The sequence below is a fragment of the Dipodomys spectabilis genome, unplaced genomic scaffold (assembly GCF_019054845.1).
Source record: "Dipodomys spectabilis isolate Male_0828 unplaced genomic scaffold, ASM1905484v1 ptg000266l, whole genome shotgun sequence".
In the NCBI taxonomy this organism is placed as follows: domain Eukaryota; kingdom Metazoa; phylum Chordata; class Mammalia; order Rodentia; family Heteromyidae; genus Dipodomys; species Dipodomys spectabilis.
The window spans coordinates 6,287,988-6,306,024 of NW_024870943.1; the positions used below are offsets into that span (position 1 = coordinate 6,287,988).

Here is an 18,037-nt window from a genome sequence, read left to right on the forward strand (position 1 = left end):
TAAAAAAAAAAAAAAAAAGATCACTAAAACAGGAGGGCAGCAGCAAGCAGCAGCCAGGCACTCTGCCCTGGAATTCCCCAGGAAGCCCTGGAAATGGTGATCCTACGTGGGTCAAATGCCCCAGTTAAGTCCCAAAGGGTGAACTTTGTCCCCAGCCCTCCCACAGTGTGTTCCCAGAGATAAGGGCCTCCCTCCTGGCCCTTATGGAACACCTGGGATCTAGGAACCTTCTGTTATCATCTCCATGTTGCCAGTGGGGAAACTGAGGCACACAAAGGTGTACTGGCTTTCACATACCAGAAAGCCATCAGAATCAAGGCAGCAGGCTGGCCCCGGCTTTCACTAAGTGATTTCCCCTGTGCCCCTACTTGATCTTACCCAGCTGGCACGGGGCAGGGGGGGGAGGGGTCCCCAACACCCATCTGCTATGGTGCTGCAAGGGTTAAATGCCCTCAGCCTCTGGCCTAGTTGTTCAAAATGGGAGTCTTTTGTTAGTTCAGTTCCTGGGGAAAAGGAGGAAGTGAGCCAAAGCCCTGGGGCTCTCTGCTCCTGAGTGTGTGTGTGTGTGTGTGTGTGTCCATATTCCAAAGCCCTGGGGCTCCCTGCTCTGCTCCTGGTGTGTGTGTGTGTTGGGTGGGTCAGAAGACACAAAGCAGGGTCCATATTCCAGCTGGGGTTCTGGAAAACTCATGCCAAAGTACTTCAGGGCATGGTCAGGCCACCTTCCACCCTTTTCTACCTAGACTGTGCCTCAACCCAGCCCTGCCCAGGAGGAAGTTGAACTTGGGGACCCCTGTGCCAAGCCCAGGAAGTTCCCTTAGGATGTGAAGCAAGCTCTGCCCTGCCCCCACTGCCCCAGCAGATAAAAGGCAGCCAGGCCCCAGGCACACACACACTCCTACAAAACCCTCTGTACCCTACTAGCCATGCCCAGCTCCTACATGCTGTTGGCCTGTGCCCTCCTTGCCCTCCTGGGCCTGGGAAGCAGCTGTGGCCCCATTGTCCCCCGAGGGGAGTGGGGGGCCCTGGTGTCCAAGTGCGCCGATCCCCTGCAACTGCCTGCCCGCCTTGTGGTGATCTCCCACACTGCCGGCAGCACCTGCGCCAGCCCAGCCCTGTGCGAGCAACAGGTCCAGAACGTCCAGAGCTACCACATGCGGACCAAAGACTGGTGTGATGTGTCCTACAAGTGAGTGAGGAAGGCCTGCAGGAACGGGGTGCTCAAGGCGCGTCCTGGGACTTGATGGTGCTAGGCAGGTGCTCTACCACCCACCTCCATTCTACACCCCAGCCCTGCCCTTCGGGGTTCTAGACTTGCCCTGCTGCACCCCAGGCAGCTTGCTCAACTTGGGGAGGAGATCTTGGCTTCTTCTCCAGGGCCCTCTTAAGCACCATAAAGAGATCCTTTCTAAAGGCTGGGCTTTTGGGGGACCAGCACACGGTGCTGAGTCCTGGGGCCAGTGTCAGGCCTTGGAGGTGGCTCTTTGGGGGGACACAGGGCCCTGGTCCTGAAGGATGGGGGGAAGAGGTGAGCAGGGTTGGAGGGGACAGGGCCTCAGTGGGTGCAGGGAGAACCTTTTTTTGCTAGGGAGGGGAGGCTCCAACTTTCTTCTCAGCATAACAGGTGGGGTTCCAGGAAAGAGGGAACATTTGAACTTGGGCCAAGGTAAGTTTGGGAATGGCCTGCAGAACTTACTGGAAATGCAGGTTACCAGGCCCCACCCTGGATTGCCTCAGTATAGCCAGCTCAGAAAAACCTAGAAGCTACGGGGCTTTCCTTAGCCCTTCCAGCTCCAGAGTTGATCGTTCATCGATCTAGGCCCCAGGCTTGGCCACTCCCATCCTCCATGGAGGCGGAGGAACCTGGTACCCTAAGCCAGGTGCAGTTAAGGCACACCTGTAATCCCAGCGCTCAAAAGGCAGAAGCAGGTGGATACCAAGTTCACCGCCAAGTCAGGCTGTGTCATGAGACCCTATCCCCAAACCACAAGAAAAAGCCAATGAATTGCTTTATGGAAAAGTGGATTCCCCTTCTCGGCTTCGGGGTGTGAGGGCGGCAGCTGCAATGCCCTGCTGGCTTGGGTGCTGGGGCGTGGGGGGTGCTGGGGAGTGGGGGGGAGCCTCCCTCCCCCCCCAGCCCTCAGGCGCTCACCCGCCGGGCCTCCCACCCAGCTTCCTGATCGGAGAAGATGGCCTGGTGTACGAGGGCCGCGGCTGGCGCACCAAGGGCGCCCACTCTGGTCCTGCCTGGAACTCCCTCTCCATCGGCATCGCCTTCATGGGCAACTACATGGGTGCGTGGCGCAGGGGAGGGCGGGCAGGGGTCTTGTGAGCGGCGCCAGGTGCAAGGTGGGTAAGTCGGAGTTCCCAGCCCCATCTCCCCTTGGGCTAGTGGGGGGCTAGAGGAGGTCCTGGTGAGCGCTGCAGGCAGACTCCGAGGCCTGGGGGGAGACCAGTGCCCATCGCGGGACCAGGGTGCTTGCCGAGGGCACCCCTGGGTCCTACACAGTGGGGGCCGGCACTGTTCTCACCGTTGGGAGGGGGGAGGGAGGCGAGGCAGAGGGAGGGGGGCAGAGGGGGAGGGAGGTGGGGCAGATGGGGAGGGAGGTGGGGCAAAAAAGAGGGGGGGAGCGGGGGGGGAGGCGGGAGGGGGGTGGAGAGGCGTGGTGTGGAGGGGAGGGGGAGGCGGGACGGAGGGGGGGGGGAGACAGCATGGAGGGGAGAGGGAGGCAGCGTGGAGGGCGGGGTCCGATCAGACCCCCCACCCTGTGTGCCCCACAGAGCGCGCGCCCCCACCGCGCTCCATCCGGGCACTGCGGAGCCTGCTGGACTGCGCTGTGGACCGCGGCTACCTGACCTCCAACTACCAGCTCAAAGGCCACCGGGACGTGCAGCAGACGCAGTCCCCAGGCGATCAGCTCTACAACATCCTCCAGGGCCTGCCGCACTACCACAAGTGAGGGCACGAGAGCCCCCCCCGCCCCTTCCCCAATAAACACGCAGCTCCGGAATGATGAGCAGGTCCCGTCCATGCGCACCGCCCCCTCTCCCGGGCCCTCCCCCCACCATGATCGCAGACCCTGAGACCCCAGCCCGGATTGCAACACAGCTCAGACCCCCAAGGCCTCAGGTCAGAAGCCGGGGATCCAAACCAAGCGGGTCTGGATGGCAGCAGCCCCACGGGGACCATGCAGGACCCCCACCCACCAAACCCCATCCACTCCCCAGGAACCAACCACAAACCAGGGGGCTCAGGTCCCATTACCAGCCCACCCCGCAGCAGCCCGAAGCTAAGGGGTCCCAAGGACCAACGTTTATTTACAAAATGCACAAGCCCCGCCCCCCAGCAGGCGGGGTGGGGCTTGGGGTGGGCGGGGCGCAGCCCCACCCCGCCCGTCAGGACCGCGTGTCCAGCCGGTTCATGTACTCCTGCAGGGCCTTCAGGCGCGCGTCTATCTCAGCCATGTCCACGGCCTGGTGGTCCGAGCTGTACTCTGTGGGCGCAGGCGTGGGGGTGTGAAGCGGACCCCTCATGGTCATTCCTATGGTCACACCCATGGGTGTGACTGGGAGGGCCCGGCAGGGGTCCCAGGCTCACCTTTGATGGGGACCCAGCCCCCTGAGTTGGCCAGGCGTTTCTGATGACCGCTGCGCTCCCGGGGGCTGGGCTTCTGGTGTGCAGGAGAGGGAGAGTCAGGGAGGCACCTGCCCCACACGAGAACCCCAAACCCAGGGCCCAAGTAGCACACATATTAAGTTACATGTGGGGTGTCACGGGGGCGGGCAGGGGAACGAGGCCCCGGGTCACACAGGCGTGGAAGGAGGGGCTGGCCTTGCCATTGAGGAAGACCCACAAACAGCCTCCCCCACCCCCGCCCTCCACCCAAGAGCCCCAGTGACATTCCCGGGAGGCACGGAGGTCACTCACAACGTCCTGCCCACTCCAGGGTGTGGGGCTGGCTGGCTTCCCTCGGGCTCGAGAGCGGATGCTGGGAAGATGGAGAATCGAGGCACATGGAGGGGGGAGGGCGGGGCCCGGCCCCTGGCCACTCCCACCTGGCCCCTGTGCAGAGGATCCCGCCCCCAAGCTGGGCAAGAAGACCAATCAATGCAGAAGCCCCGCCCCTTCCAGGAGGGTGGACCCCCCTGGGCAGCCAGGGTTACCCTCTGGTGAGGGACTCCGAGAAGTCCTCCAGCTCGCTGGCGGAGCTGGCCGAGGAATAGCGGCTGCGGAAGCTGTCCACTGCGGGGAGGAGACCGGGGTGAGCGGGTGGGCCTGGGCCGGCGCCCAGGCCCGCGCCCCCCGTCGGGCCCGTGGTTACCCGAGGAGCTGCGGTGCCGGGAGCGGTTGGCGGCGTCCCCTCGGCCCCTCTCGGTAGCAGGGGGCCGCGTCGGCCGAGACCACGAGACCGAGGGTCCGTCTCCGCTTCCTCCACTGCCTCGGCGGTTCCGCTGCTGCTGCTGCTGCCTGGGAAGCGGGAAGGAGAGGGCCCGGCTGGGCACGGGGCACGGGGGGGGGGGGGGGGGGCCGCGGGGCGGCCCGGGGGAGGCGGGAGCCGGCAGGGGCCCTCACTTCATCCGGATCTCCCTCTGCTTCTTCTCCTTGGCTTTCACGAAGGCCGTGGGGTCGAAGCGTGGCGCGCGACTACCTAGGGCAGAACGGGCTGTGCGGAGGCGGGGGTCACGCGCAGGGCCCCCCGGGCCGGGCAGGACCGCACGGGCACCGACCTGTGGGAGAGGGCGAGGAGCGGGCGGGCCGGCCTCGGCCGCGGGCCCCGCGGCTGCTCTCTCGGGATGAGGAACGGGTGACCCCGCGACCCCGAGACGTGGAGCGCTCCCGGGACAGCGAGGCCCGCTCTTCGCGGGACGCGGGCGGCACCACCGGCGGAGTGCGTCTCCTGAGAGCAAGGGACCGTGGTCACTTTCCCGCCCGCCCGAGCCCACGCCTCAGGGACGCCTTTTTGTCCTTCCCGCTCGGTTCTGGTGACCCCAACGGTGCAGGGAACATCACCTGGCTCCCTGAGACTCAAGAAAACCTCAGACGCGCCCACAATTCGTAGTCCAATTCCTGTGCCTCAGCAGTTCATCAGGCCCCGCCCACCCCGAGCCGGCCCACCCAAGAAGCCTACCACAGCCCCCTCCGGTCCCCGCCCATCTCATCTCCCTGTCTCCGCCCACACCAAGCCCGCCCACCCACGGAGCCTATCACAGCCCGCCCTCCTCCAGTCCCCGCCCATCTCATCTCCCTGTCTCCGCCCACCCTGAGCCCACCCTTACCCCCTCTTGTACGAGGCCAGCTCAGCATGGAGCGTCTTTAGCCGGGCTCTTAGGCTCCGCTCCGACGCCTTCACCTCCTCGAGCTGTGGGGATGGAGGAGGAGATCAGAGGCTCCGGTCCAGGCCTAAGTCCACGCCCCTTGGCAAGGTGGAGCCCAGGGATGAGAATCCAAGCTAGGGTCCCATCCGCCCGCCCCTCACCTCCTTGGCCAGGCGGTGGCAGTCCTGGCTGCGGCGGGTCGAGGTCTGGTGCACGAAGCCCCGCTCCTGCCGTAGCTCCAGCTCCAGGCCCCGCACCACCCCGCGTAGCGCCTCGGCCTCTTGGCGCGCAGCCCGGGCCGCCAGCGCCTCCTCCCGGGAGCGGCCCAGCTGGGCCTCCAGCTCTCGCTTCTCTGCGGCCAGGCGTGACACCCTAGGAGGAGGGAGGAGGGAGGGCTGGAATGATGCCGCATCCCCATTCGCTGCCAGGAGTGGGCAAGGCTCCTGTCTCCTCCCGACCAAAGGGGAACAAGGTCTCCCCACACCTGGTAGAGGGCGATCAAGGTCTTATCATCCCTTCTGTGGGAGGAGGGGCGCGACACATCCCCACCCCACCACACCCACCAGGTGGAGGAGACCTGCCTCAGACACAAACCCTACCCCTTTGCAGAGGTGCCTCCAGCCCATGAGTACTGGGATTGCAGTGTGCGCCAACACGCCCAGCTGCGCCAGCTCTATTTATGATAGCAAAAAAAGTTTAAAAAAACCATCATCAGAACCCAATGAAGCCAGGCACTGGTGGCTCAGGCCTGTCATCCTATCTACTCAGGAGGCTGAGATATGAGTATCAAGGTTCAAAGCCAGCCTAGACAGGAAAGTCTATGAGACTCCAATAAACTATCCCCAAAAAAACTGGAAGTAGAACTGTGGCTCCAGTAGTAGAGTGCTAGCCTTGAGCACAAAAACTGAAGGACAATGCCCTGGCTCTGAGTTTAAACTCTAAGACTTCCACTTAAAAAAATAAAAAGACATGGGGCTGGGAAGGTGGCTCAGTGGTAGAAGGCTTGCCTTGCATGCCTGAGGCCCTGGGTTTGATTCCTCAGCAACACATAAGCAAAAAAAAAAAAAAGAAAGAAAAAAGCCGGAAGTGGTGCTGTGGCTCAAGTGGTAGAGCACTAGCCTTGAGCTGAAGAGCTGAGGGACAGCGCCCAGGCCCAGAGTTCAGGCCCCACGACCGGAACCCCCCTCCCCCCCCCCCAAAAAAAAAGACAAGAATGGAGGATTAATCAGTGATGTCAAACAATGATTACAAACACTAAAAAAATTAAAAAGGATCTAATTAGATGAATATGTAATAATATAAAATCAATCATGCAAATATCAATGTAATGTATATTTAAAGAACACACAAAAGTCCACCAAGCCCGGCACTGGTGATTCACCCCTGTAATACTAGCTACTGAGGAGGCTGAGATCTGAGGATCACAGTTCAAAGCCAGCCAGGGCAGGAAAGTTCGTGAGACTCTTATCTCCAATAAACCACTCAAAAACCAGAAGTGGCACTGTGACTCAAGCAGTAGAGCGCTCACCTTGAGCTGAAGAGTGCTGGGACAGTGCCCAAGCCCAGAGTTCAAGCCCCACGACCGACAAAAAAAAAAAAAAAAAGTCCACCTAGATGGGTAAAATCTACAAAAAGTGTGACAGAATATTGCTGAGTCATTAAATAAAACCCAAATAAACAAAGATACTCTTTTTATAGTCTGGAATACTCACTATTTATAAAGATGCCATCTGTTCTCAAGCTGTTCTATTAAAAAATTATTACAACCTAGCTGGGCAGCAGTGACTCACACCTACAATCCTAGCTAGCTACTCAGGAGGCTGAGATCTAAGGACTATGGTTCAAAGCCAGCCAGAGCAAGAAAGTCCAAGAAACTCATCTCTAATTAACCACCAAAAAGCCAGAAGTGGAGCTCTATAGCTCAAGTGGTAGAGCATCAGCCTTGCGTGCAATACCTAAGGGACAATACCCAGGCCCTGAGTTCAAGCCCCAAGTCTAGCACATTCACACACACAAAAAGGCAGGCCCAGAACCAGAGAGCTAAGGAGGGACAGCCAGAGTAGGTGCACGTGGAGTCCCCGCAGTGCATGATGGGACATGCCCCTCCCAGACTCACTGCTCCCGCAGGTGCCAGATCTCCGTCTCCCTCGTCTCCCTCGAGTCCCTCGTGTCCCGGGTGTTCTGGCCATTCAGCCCTCGAAGGCGGCTCAGCTCCTCCTTCAGTGAGCGGATGATGCCCTGTAGGACCACAGGGTCCGGCTTGCCCTGGTACGGGAGGGGCAGCGGGTAGTGAATCCTGAGGAGGGGGATTAAAATCGTGGCATCTCAGAGACTAAGAATCTACCCCAGGAAAATAGCAGGGTGCAGGACAACACAGGCCCCAACTCCCATTCTAATGCTGTCCTGGTGGACATCCTCGCCCGCCCCTCACTCCATCTGTGCTTCACCCCAAAAGTCTCTAATGTATGCAGCCTGAGACAGGTATCCCAGGTGTAGTAGCAAGCAATGTCCTTGTCACCTGCTGGAGTAGACTGGCATTGTGTCCCCTGCAGAAAACACGAGAGCTCTGTGAGAGAATGGGCTTGGCCTGCCCTGACACCCCTTGGCTGGTAGGAGGGGCGTGATATTTAAATACTCCACCAAAGTTCTGGGTTCTTTTTTTTTTTTTTTTTTTTTTGGGTCCGGTCATGGGGCCTGGACTCTGGGCCTGGGCGCTGTCCCTCAGCTCTTCAGCTCAAGGCTAGCGCTCTACCACCTGAGCCACAGCACTACTTCCACTTTTTTCTTTTTGCTTATGTGGTGCTGAGGAATCGAACCCAGGGACTTATGCATGCAAGGCAAGCGCTCTACCACTGAGCTACCTTCCCAGCCCCCTCTTAGTTCTTTTCAGGCATACTCAACCACCTACAATTCACTCAGGCCAGGGAACTTCCCACCTGATAACCCAGGAGCTACTTATTAGCAGATACTCCAGCCACTCCCTGCTGCCTGCCAGATCCTTTTCCCAGCATCCTTTTCACTTGAACTCTTCTAGCCAGATACTCTGGGAACTTTTTTTTTTTTTTTTTTTGGTCAGTCGTGGGCCTGAACTCTGGGCGTGGGCACTGTCCCTCAGCTCTTCAGCTTAAGGCTAGCGCTCTACCACTTGAGCCACAGCACCACTTTTGGCTTTTTCTGCTTATGTGGTGCTGAGGAATTGAACCCAGGGCCTCATGCATGCATGGCAAGCACTATACCACTAAGCCACCTTCCCAGCCCCCAAACATTTTGGTTTCCCTGATAAAAATCAGCAGATTCAGCCAGGTACTGGTGGCTCATGCCTTTCATCCTAGCTACTTGCGAGGCTGAGATCTCAGGATCTCTGTTCAAAGCCAGCTCTGGTAGGCAAGTGCTATGAGACTATTAGCTCCAATGAACCACCAGAAAAACTGGAAGTGGTGCTGTGGCTCAAGTGGTAGAGCACTAGGCTTAAGCAAAAGAACTCAGGGAAAGTGCCCAGGCCAAGTTCAAGTCCCAAGACTGACCCCCCCCCCCAAAAAAAAATCAGATTCATTCAATTAGCAAACACAGCCTTGGGCCTCTTCTGGCTGCGTTGATACAGGTACAATAGCTGGATGTCCAATAGCTATTTTATGACCATGAAGAAGACAAATATAGGCTCACAAAGTCAACATGTTAGGAGTGATATAGGAAATTAAAAGCAAAAAGAAAGGAGTCTGAATCCCTAAGGGAAATGTTGAAGAACTGCCAGCTCATCTAGATGTGGTCAAGTATATTTGTTTAAATTAACTGGTAATGCTTATTTTACTACTTGTACTCCCACAGCAAGGACTCCAAAGGCACGGCTGGGGTTATAACCTGGTCATTCGGGTCACCAAGGCTCCACCCAGGCCCCTGCCCACCTGTCAAACTCCACGGAGTAGATGAGGATGAGGTAGCGCTTGGAGTTGAGCTGGGCTGATCTGGGGGCCAGCGTGCTGGGGCGGCCCCCCAGCTTGCGACTCCGAAGGGTCTCCAGGTCTGTGTAGGTCAGCAGGTCCAGGGTGACTGACTCGCTGCTCTGTTAAGGACAGGGAGGAATTAACTGTCCCTGTCCAGTCTCTGGGGGTGGAGGGTCCCCAAGACCCTCTCCGGAGTCCATAAGGCCCAAAATGATTCTAACACAGACACAGTTATGTGCCCTTTTCATTGTGGGTGGAGATGGGGGAAAGGTGATGGCAAACCTGCAAGTGACAATGCTGCCCCCTGGTGGGAACCAAGCCAGCTGCACCCAAGGGGGTGCAGTTAACTACAATGTTCAATATTACAGTTCTCCTTTTACTCCCCTCACATGGGTGTAAAGCAGTATTTTCCTATATATTTTTCAACCAAAGCATATCACAACAGACCAAACACAAGAAAAGTACATGCAAGCTGGGTGCCAGCGGCTCACACCTGTTATCCTAGCTACTCAGGAAGCTGAGATCTGAGGATCACAGTTCAAAGCTAGCTTGGCCAGGAAAGGCCGTGAGACTCTTTATCTCCAATGAGCCACTGGAAAACTGGAATTGGCACTGTGGCTCAAGTGGTAGAGCACTCACCTTCAGCTGAAGAGCTGAGGGATAGTGCTCAGGCCCAGAGTTCAAGCCCCATGACCGACCCCCCCCCCCCAAAAAAAAAGTACATGCAAATCCAATGGCGTTCTATTTTAAAGCGAAGACTTTTGCTTTCTTCTTTAGTACTGAGGCTTGAACTCAAGGGTCTATACTTAGTCAACTGGTATTCTATCATTTGAGCCACACTTTCAGCCTGGCATTTTGATGAGGATTTTGAAGAAAGAGTCTCAACAGCTTTTCTGTCCAGGCTGGCCTTACACTGTGATCCTCCGATCTCAGCCTCATGAGAAGTTAGGGTTATAGGGGCAAGCCACTGGCATTCAGCTAAACCAGAAATTAAAAAGACTTGGAAGGGCTGAGGCATCAGATTCCATCCTGAGCAGCCGACAAAAATGTAAAATGAGCCAGAGATTGGCAGCTCACATCTATCATCCTAGCTACCTGGAAGACTGAGATTTGAGTACTGAGGTTCAAAGCCAGCAGGAAAGTCTATGAGACTCTTATCTCCAATTAAACCACCAGAAAACTGCAAGTGGAGTTGTAGCTCAAAGTAGTACAGCACTAGCCTTAAGCAAAAAAGAGCTCAGGGACAGAGCCCAGGCCCTGAGGTCAAGTCCCACGACCAACAACAACACAAATGTAAGATGATGATACATCTCCAAGTTTTGGTTTTGGAAAATATATTATGCATTAAAACGTTAGCCAGGCACAAGTAAGTGCCCCATGCCTGTAATCTAGTTACTTAGGAGGCTGAGATCTGAGGATCACAGTTTGAAGCCAGCCCAGGCAGAAAAGTCCATGAGATTCTTATCTTCAATAAAAACTACTTAGAAGAAGCTGGAAGTGGCACTGTGATTTAAATGGTAGAGCACTAGCCTTGAGCAAAAAAGAAGCTCAAGGACAGGGCCCAGGCCCAGATTTCAAGCCCCAGGATGGGCAAAAAATCAAAAAATAAAAATGTTTAGATTTACATTTTCTCTCTCTCTTTTTGCCGGTCATGGGGCCTGAACTCTGGGCCTGGGCACCATCCCTCAACACTTCAGCTCAAGGCTAGTGCTCTACCACTTGAGCTGCAGCGCCACTTCCGGCTTTTTCTTATTTGATGCTAAGGAATCAAACCCAGGGCTTCACGCTTGCAAGGCAAGCACTCTACCACTGAGCCACCTTCCTAGCCTCACCCCCCCCCCCCCATTTTTTTTTTCAGTTATGGGGCTTGCACTGTGGGCCTGGGCACTGTCCCTGAGTTCTTCAGCTCAGGGTAAGTGTTCTACCAATTGAGTCACAGCACCACTTCCAGTTTCTGATGGTTTATTAGAGATAAAAGTTTCATGGGCTTCTCTGCCTGGGTTGGCTTTGAACTGGGATCCTTAGATCTCAGCCTCCTGAGAAGCTAGGATTTCAGTATGAGCCACTGACACCTGGCTTTTGTTTTTTTGTGCCAGTCTTGGGGCTTGAACTCAGGTCCCGGGCACAGTCCCTGAGCTCCTTTTGCTTAAGACTAACTCTCTACTACTTGAGCCAAAGTGCTACTTCCAGCTTTTTGGGGATAGTTTATTGGAGATAAGAGTCTCACAGACTTTTCTGCCCAGGCTGGCTTTGAATGGTGGTCTTCAGATCTCAGCCTCCAGAGTAGCTAGGGTTACAGGTGTGAGCCACCAGAGCCTGGCTCTGAATATTCTATATAAGAGTAATCATCATCCAACTCATAATAAACCATTTGTATTTGAGAAAGATGAGAAAGCCTGGTCTCTTCATGAAACAGAAGACCTAAAGATACCTACTCACACCCGACAGGCATCTCCCCCAGGAGTCTGGTCAAGAGAGTCCTCCCCTAGCATCACCAAGCACTCTGGGGACCAGCATCCTCCCTGTCCCTCCCCCCAGCTCCCTACCTGGGTGAGAGCCGACTCCATCATGTTACAGAAGATACTGAACTGCTTGAAGTTCCCTGTCTTGTGAGTCAGGTCTTCAATGACTGGGTGGGAAGAAAAGTGTCTCTAAGCTGGGCACCCACAGTTCACACCTGTCATCCTAGCTACTCAGGAGGCTGAGATCTGAGGACCATGGTCACAAGCCAGCCCGGGCAGGAAAGTCTGTGAAACTCTTTATTTCCGATTAACCACCAGAAAACTGGAAGTGGTCCTCTGGCTCAAGTAGTAGAGCGCTTGCCTTGAGCTGAAGAGCTCAGGGACTAAGCTCAGGCCCCCAATTCAAGCCCCACAACCGACAAAAAGAAAAAGAAAAAAGTTTCTCTTGAAGTCTGACCATTTGCCCCGGCTAAGGGCCAAGCATCCAAGGTCTTCCTCATTCCCCACCTTTGGTTCTTGTGGCCTGAGGAAATAGGGCCTCCACCCCTCCCCACCTTGGAAAGGTTCTGATGAGCTAGAAGAGGCGAGAGGAGGGACTACCATCTGTCTCATTGGTTGGCCTCATTTTCCGGGGAACAGCTGATCTCAGTGGGGGGAGAGGCAAGCCCACCCCATAGTGCCATACTCACAGCTGGCATCGAACTCGCCCCGCCACTGGTCAGCCGTCATGCGGTCCTCCACCTCCAGCTCCAGTACTTGCCCAGAAACCACCATGCGCACTGCATGCTCCACACCACGGAAGACATAGTCCACTTGCAGGCCAGCTGGCTGGTCCATGGGCCCCGTCACTGAAGAAGGCAAGGGGATGGAGGGACTGAGGACCCAGACTCCGGAGCTGACAGGCCCAGGATGCACCTCCTCATCCACCACATGTCATCCATCACTCATCAGCCAAGGCACTTTGGGAGAAGGACTTGAGGGCAAACTGGAAAGGGGGGACCATCAGTGCTGGGGCTCAGAGGGGACATCTGGGCAGAGCTGAAGGGTGTGAGTGAGGGAACTGGGTAGTCATCTGGATGGAGAAAGAACTCCAGATCCAGAAACCGACGATACCCTGAGCTCATTTGCACTGAATTAAGCAGTGATTTTATTCCTCAGTCCTGTGAGTATAAACACCCAACCTTAATAGCAAGAGTTACAATTGTGAAGAAACCCATTACAAAGGGCTGGGCTAGGGAAGGATCAGACCTCTGCCTCCCCCCAGGATTGTAGATGGCGGTTCACAACAAGGTGCCTGGCTGCCTGGGTTTCCATCCTTACTTAATCTCTCCATGGGCCAGAGTTCCTAGTCATAATCAGGTGACAGCCTAGGGCTGGGAGAGTGCTGAGAGAAACCACATTATACTTTTAACATACTCAAAGTCTCCAGGATATGAATGGGGAATCTGAGGCTGGGCAAGAAAAGGAGGCTGCAACCTGGGCACCGGTGGCTCACGCCTCTAACCCTAGCTACTCAGGAGGCTGAGATCTGAGGATCACAGTTCAAAGCCAGCCTGGGCAGGAAAGTCCATGAGACTCTTATTTCCAAGAAACCACCAGAAAACTGGAAGTGGCACTGTGGCTCAAGAGCGCTCACCTTGAGCTGAAGAGCTGAGGAACAGCGCCCAGGCCCAGAGTTCAAGCCCCATGACCAACCAAAAACAAAAACAAACCAACAACAACAAAAAAAGGAGCCTGCAGCTACATCAAAAATAGACCCTCCATAATTCACACTGCCAGCACTGTCCCATGGACAGCAAAGAGAAGCATCACAACTCAAGGTCTGTGATTTTTTTTTAAATGTTCAAAGTACTTCAGTATTTGAATATCTAACAAGGTTTTTGGACTCTTCCAAAATAAACAGACCTACAAGATTTTTTTTTTTTTTTTGTCAGTCTTGGGGCCTGAACTCAGGGCCTAGGCGCTGTCCCTCAGCTATTCAGCTCAAGGCAAGGGAGGGCTTTACTGCTTGAGCCACAGCACCACTTCTGGTTTTCTGGTGGTTAATTGGAGATAAGAGTCTCATGGACTTTCCTGCTCAGGCTGGCTTTGAACTGTGATCCTCAGATCTCAGCCTCCTGAGTAGCTAGGATTACAGGCATGAGCCATTGGTGCCAGGCTTAGACCTACAAGCTTTTGCAAATATTAGGGGCTCTCAGGATACCAGTCCCTAAATCCATCCACAGATCCCCTTTGTCAGAGGTCCAAGGACCTTTGCTTGAGCCCACAGGTCCCAGGTCCCTCTCTGTGTCTACATCAGAGCTCTTAACTTTGAGGGTGAGTCTAAGGTGCTTTTTGAAAGGCTACATGAAATCTAGGGACCCCTAACAATTATGCCTTCATGTTCTGGGAGTTCTGCGGTATCAATTGGTAATCCCAGATCTTGTTGCTAACATTTCAACGTGTCCCTCATTCTCTGCCGGCTGGGCAGTCCAGGCCCCGCCCCTCACACTTCATGGGCCAATCAGCTACCCCGCAATCCAGGTTACCAAAACATTACAGGTTACTAAGACATTGGAAAAGCCCTGCAGAGGTTAACTGAAGCAGGATCCCCACACACCCAATCCCCAACCGGGCCCTCCCTTTCCTACCATATCAAGGTAGGAAGGAGTCCCATTCTGAGGTGCCAAATGTCCCTACAGCTCCCACATGGCCACCTCCACCTCCCCTTTGTGCTGTTTCCCAGAAACCAGCCCCTCTACCCACAGTCATCCCCTCTCCAACCTACTCTCCCACACTGTGGGGGACAGAGAATGTTGGTCATGTGTCATCTGTATATGTGTGTGTGTGTGTCTCTCTCTCTCTCACACACACACACACTACTGGTCAGGACTCTGCCACACACACATTTGCCCAGTTCTAATCCATGCATATCCCCCTTTTTTTGTCAGTCGTGAGGCTTGAACTCTGGGCCTGGGTGCTGTCCCTCAGCTCTTCAGCTCAAGGCGAGTGCTCTACTGCTTGAGCCACAGCGCCACTTCTGGTTTTCTGGTGGTTTATTGGAGATAAGAGTTTCACGGACTTTCATGCCCGGGCTGGCTTTGAACCACAATCCTCAGAGCTCAGCCTCCTGAATAGCTAGGATTACAGGCATTAGCTAGGATTACAGGCATAAGCCATGGGCACCCAGCTCTGCATATCCCACTTTTGATCATCCTCAAATTTCCAGTGTCTCCTCCAAATTGTATGCAAAGCCCCACCCTCTTGCAAACACACATTTCCCACCTCTCCTCCTGAGCGCCCTCCACCATCCGGGCCCTGGCCCTCTACCTGCATCCTCCCTCCTCGCTCTGTGACTTGTGGCCCATCCTGGTAGCTGACTTCATTCCAGTTCCAGGGCTCTGCTGGGTCCTCTTCTTCACCTCAGCCTCCTAACTCCAAATCCCAGCCATGCCTTCAAGGCTCACTCTTGCCAGTCATTCAGTCTGATGACATCACTCCCAGCCAGCAGGCAAGCATCCTCTCTGGCCTATTCACCTGACCCCAGTGATTCCCAACACTACGTGCAATCTCCATCTTTCATGAAGGAGGACAGTTCTGCTGTGCCGGCTCTTCCCCTGCCCTCACTCAGGGCCACAGCGGAGAGGCCTCCGTGTTGGGCTCTTCCAAGACAAGACCACACCACCGATTCCCACACCCCTATAGGCAAATCGCCATCCCAACCACCTCCTCCTGCTGGTCATTTGCCCCCCACCACATATTCCAGCCCAGCAACATCCCAGGGGCACTCTCACGCCACCCCCCCCCCCCACACACAGGGCATGGCACGGGTGTCCCTCTGCACCCTCACTCTGAGCACCCCTCCCCACAGCCCAGGCAGATCGGAGCACTACCCAGGGATGCTTCCATTGAGCCATACCATCAGCCCAGCTTTTTTTTGCCGATCACCCAGAGATAAAGTGTCTCAGAATTTTCTGCCCCCACTGGCTATGAACTTGAATCTTCAGATCTCAGCCTCCTGAGTATCTAGAATTAGAGGTGTGATCTGCCATTAACTGGGTTTGGGGTGGAAGCTGATCTGAATCCTCTGCTCTCGGCCTCTTGAGTATCTAGGATTACAGATCCAATTGGCTATCAGCTGGGTTTGGAGTGGACGCTGAGTGGGGAAACCACAAGTTTAAGACTGAATGTCAGGGGCTGGGAAGGTGGTTCAGTGGTAGAGCGCTTGCATTGCATGCATGAGGCCCTGGGTTCGATTCCTCAGCACCACATAAGCAAAAAGAAAAAAAGCCATAAGTGGCGCTGTGGCTCAAGTGGTAGAGCGCTAGCCTTGAGCTGAAGAGCTGAGGGACAGCGCCCAGGCCTAGAGTTCAGGCCCCACGACCAGACCCCCCCCCCCAAAAAAAAAGACTGAATGTCAGTTGAACTCCCAATAAGAGAAGAGTGGGGTGGGCGGGAATGTGGCTTAGTGATAGAGTGCTTGCCTAGCATTCATGAAACCCTGGGTTCCTTTCCTCAGTACCACATAACCGGAAGTGGCACTGTGGTTCAAGTGGTAGAGAGCTAGCCTTGAGCTGAAGAGCCGAGAGACAGGGACCATGTCCAGAGTTCAAGCCCCAGGTCCGGCAAAAAAGGGGATAAAAAATAAAGAGAAAAGTGGGCCATTGGATACAGGAGTATGGAATTCAGGGAAGAGATCAGGGCAGAAAGAGACAAAGATAAAGAGTGTGAAGCAGGCTGAGCATTGGTGGCTCACACCTGTAATCCCTACCTATTCCGGAGGCTGAGATCTGAGGATGGAGGTTCAAAGCCAAGCCGGGCAGAAATGTCTGTAAGACTCTTATCTCCAATTAACCACCAGAAAACCGGAAATGGAACTGTGGCTCTAAGTAGTAGAGTGCCAGCCTTGAGCCAAACAGCTCAGGGACAGTGCCCAAGCCCTGAGTTCAAACTCCATGACAGAAGAGGAAAAAAAAAAAAAGTGACATTTCAAATTGAATGATCTAGAAAGACAAACAATGAGGTCAACTCCATCAATGATGAAACTCCAAACTCAGGCACAGGTTTAAATTCACCAACAGCTCCTACAGAAGCAGGGCCAGGGACAGAACCAAGATCCAAACTAGAGCAAGCTGAGGTCAGAACTCAACACTTTTCCCCCCCTTCTATCTCTCGGTGTAGCCAAGGCTGTCCTCAAACTCAGGATTCTCCAACCTTCATCTCCTGAGTGCTGGGATTACACACTTGCCACCACCATGCCAAGCCAGAACCCACCAAATGGTAGATGAAGAGTTAACAGTTGGGAATGTGTGGCTCAAGTGGTGGAGTAGTGCCAGGCCCTAAATCCAACCTGCACCCCCAAAACACACACACGTTAAACGCAGCTCTGGACTGGTTACAAGAGGGGCTCTCGCTATTCTGCGATCGCCTGAATTACAACTCCCCCCCCCATTCAAGACCCTTCTTACAACTCCCCCCCCCACCATTACATACTCACCCTCGGGCCCCTGACCTCTCATTCGAGCTCCTATCCGTGCTACAGAGAACCCCTCTCCCTACGCCCACACTGCCGGGCCAGGTGCCCTCCATAGCCCACTCTTCACCTAGAAGCCCCCTGCCCGGAGCTCCACGGTCCCCGGCCGCCTCTCACCTTCTCCCGGGACTCCTCTCCTCGCGAGCGGTTCAACTGCCGGAGATCCAGCCCCGCCCCAGGATCCGGCTTTCTCACTCTTGATTGGCCTTCGCTAACCAGCAACCAAGTTTTCATTCGTTGGTACAGATGCCAGTCATTATATCCGCCCATCCCCTCCAAGAGAATCCGCCTCCCGAAGCTTTCCATTGGCCAATTTGGAAGAGGCGTTCCTGAGTAGGTTTTGGGAAATTCCCTGTCGTCCTTCTCGCTCTTTCTCTCCTCCAATCACAACTGGCTAATGCAACTGTCAGTCACAGAAAAGGTTAGAGTGGAATGTCCCAGAACTATCTCTTGACCCCGCCCACCACCCCCCTGCGGCAAGTAGACCACGCCCACGAGGGGCGGGGCTGGGGAGGGGAGTCCGGTGTGTGAATTCACCAAAAGCTGCGGGAACTTTTCTCCACCGAAAAGGCCGGCTGAGCTTTCTTTTTGCCTCCCGTGCATTTCAAGCTCGAACCCTGTGCGGTCAGTCGTTGGTCATATGTAAAGTTTACACCTGCTCCCTAGTTTGGACCTCCCTTCCAAATTCAGGTTCTTGAATTCACTTTTCTCTAGCTGTTTTCCACCGGAATCTAATGGACAGCTCCATACTTTTTGTGCACAGCTGAACTTCTGGCTCCTCGTCTCCCCCAGCCCCCTTGCGATCC

At 55.1% G+C, this 18,037-nt stretch overlaps 2 protein-coding genes across 4 annotated transcripts; one reads left to right on the forward strand and one right to left on the reverse strand.

Moving 5' to 3' along the window:
• The first annotated feature begins 860 nt into the window (after window positions 1-860).
• On the forward strand, window positions 861-3,003 carry Pglyrp1 (peptidoglycan recognition protein 1). The gene is made up of 3 exons (XM_042700294.1): window positions 861-1,189; window positions 2,173-2,294; window positions 2,782-3,003. The coding sequence occupies exons 1-3, from the start codon at window positions 927-929 to the stop codon at window positions 2,958-2,960; spliced, it is 564 nt and encodes a 187-aa protein (XP_042556228.1). The 5' UTR covers window positions 861-926; the 3' UTR covers window positions 2,961-3,003.
• Window positions 3,004-3,313: 310 nt separating this feature from the next.
• On the reverse strand, window positions 3,314-17,396 carry Ccdc61 (coiled-coil domain containing 61). 3 transcript variants are annotated; one of them, XM_042700287.1, is made up of 14 exons: window positions 17,349-17,396; window positions 12,409-12,567; window positions 11,804-11,886; window positions 9,219-9,376; window positions 7,433-7,612; window positions 5,478-5,688; window positions 5,278-5,360; window positions 4,729-4,898; window positions 4,574-4,649; window positions 4,323-4,468; window positions 4,165-4,243; window positions 3,929-3,989; window positions 3,599-3,671; window positions 3,314-3,494 (listed from the first exon to the last, which is right to left on the reverse strand). In XM_042700287.1, exons 2-14 carry the CDS (start codon window positions 12,554-12,556, stop codon window positions 3,397-3,399), a joined length of 1,566 nt encoding a protein of 521 aa, XP_042556221.1. In that variant the 5' UTR covers window positions 12,557-12,567; window positions 17,349-17,396; the 3' UTR covers window positions 3,314-3,396. The 3 variants fall into 3 exon arrangements, 2 of the variants coding, with proteins under 2 accessions (XP_042556221.1, XP_042556220.1); XM_042700286.1 differs by lacking the exon at window positions 17,349-17,396 and adding an exon at window positions 17,196-17,327; XR_006150775.1 differs by lacking the exon at window positions 17,349-17,396 and adding an exon at window positions 17,196-17,327 and having other exon boundaries at window positions 3,477-3,494; window positions 4,323-4,471; window positions 4,573-4,649.
• Between the last annotated feature and the right edge of the window lie 641 nt (window positions 17,397-18,037).

Coding starts and splice junctions, on each gene's coding strand:
- Pglyrp1 (XM_042700294.1), top strand. CDS start 927: ATGCCCAGCTCCTACATGCTGTTGGCCTGTGCCCTCCTTGCCCTCCTG. Junction 1,190..2,172: donor TGGTGTGATGTGTCCTACAA/GTGAGTGAGGAA, acceptor CCTCCCACCCAG/CTTCCTGATCGGAGAAGATG. Junction 2,295..2,781: donor CTTCATGGGCAACTACATGG/GTGCGTGGCGCA, acceptor TGTGCCCCACAG/AGCGCGCGCCCCCACCGCGC.
- Ccdc61 (XM_042700286.1), bottom strand. CDS start 17,217: ATGAGAGGTCAGGGGCCCGAGG. Junction 5,361..5,477: donor GCCACCGCCTGGCCAAGGAG/GTGAGGGGCGGG, acceptor CCATCCCCACAG/CTCGAGGAGGTGAAGGCGTC. Junction 3,495..3,598: donor GGGCTGGGTCCCCATCAAAG/GTGAGCCTGGGA, acceptor CTGCGCCCACAG/AGTACAGCTCGGACCACCAG.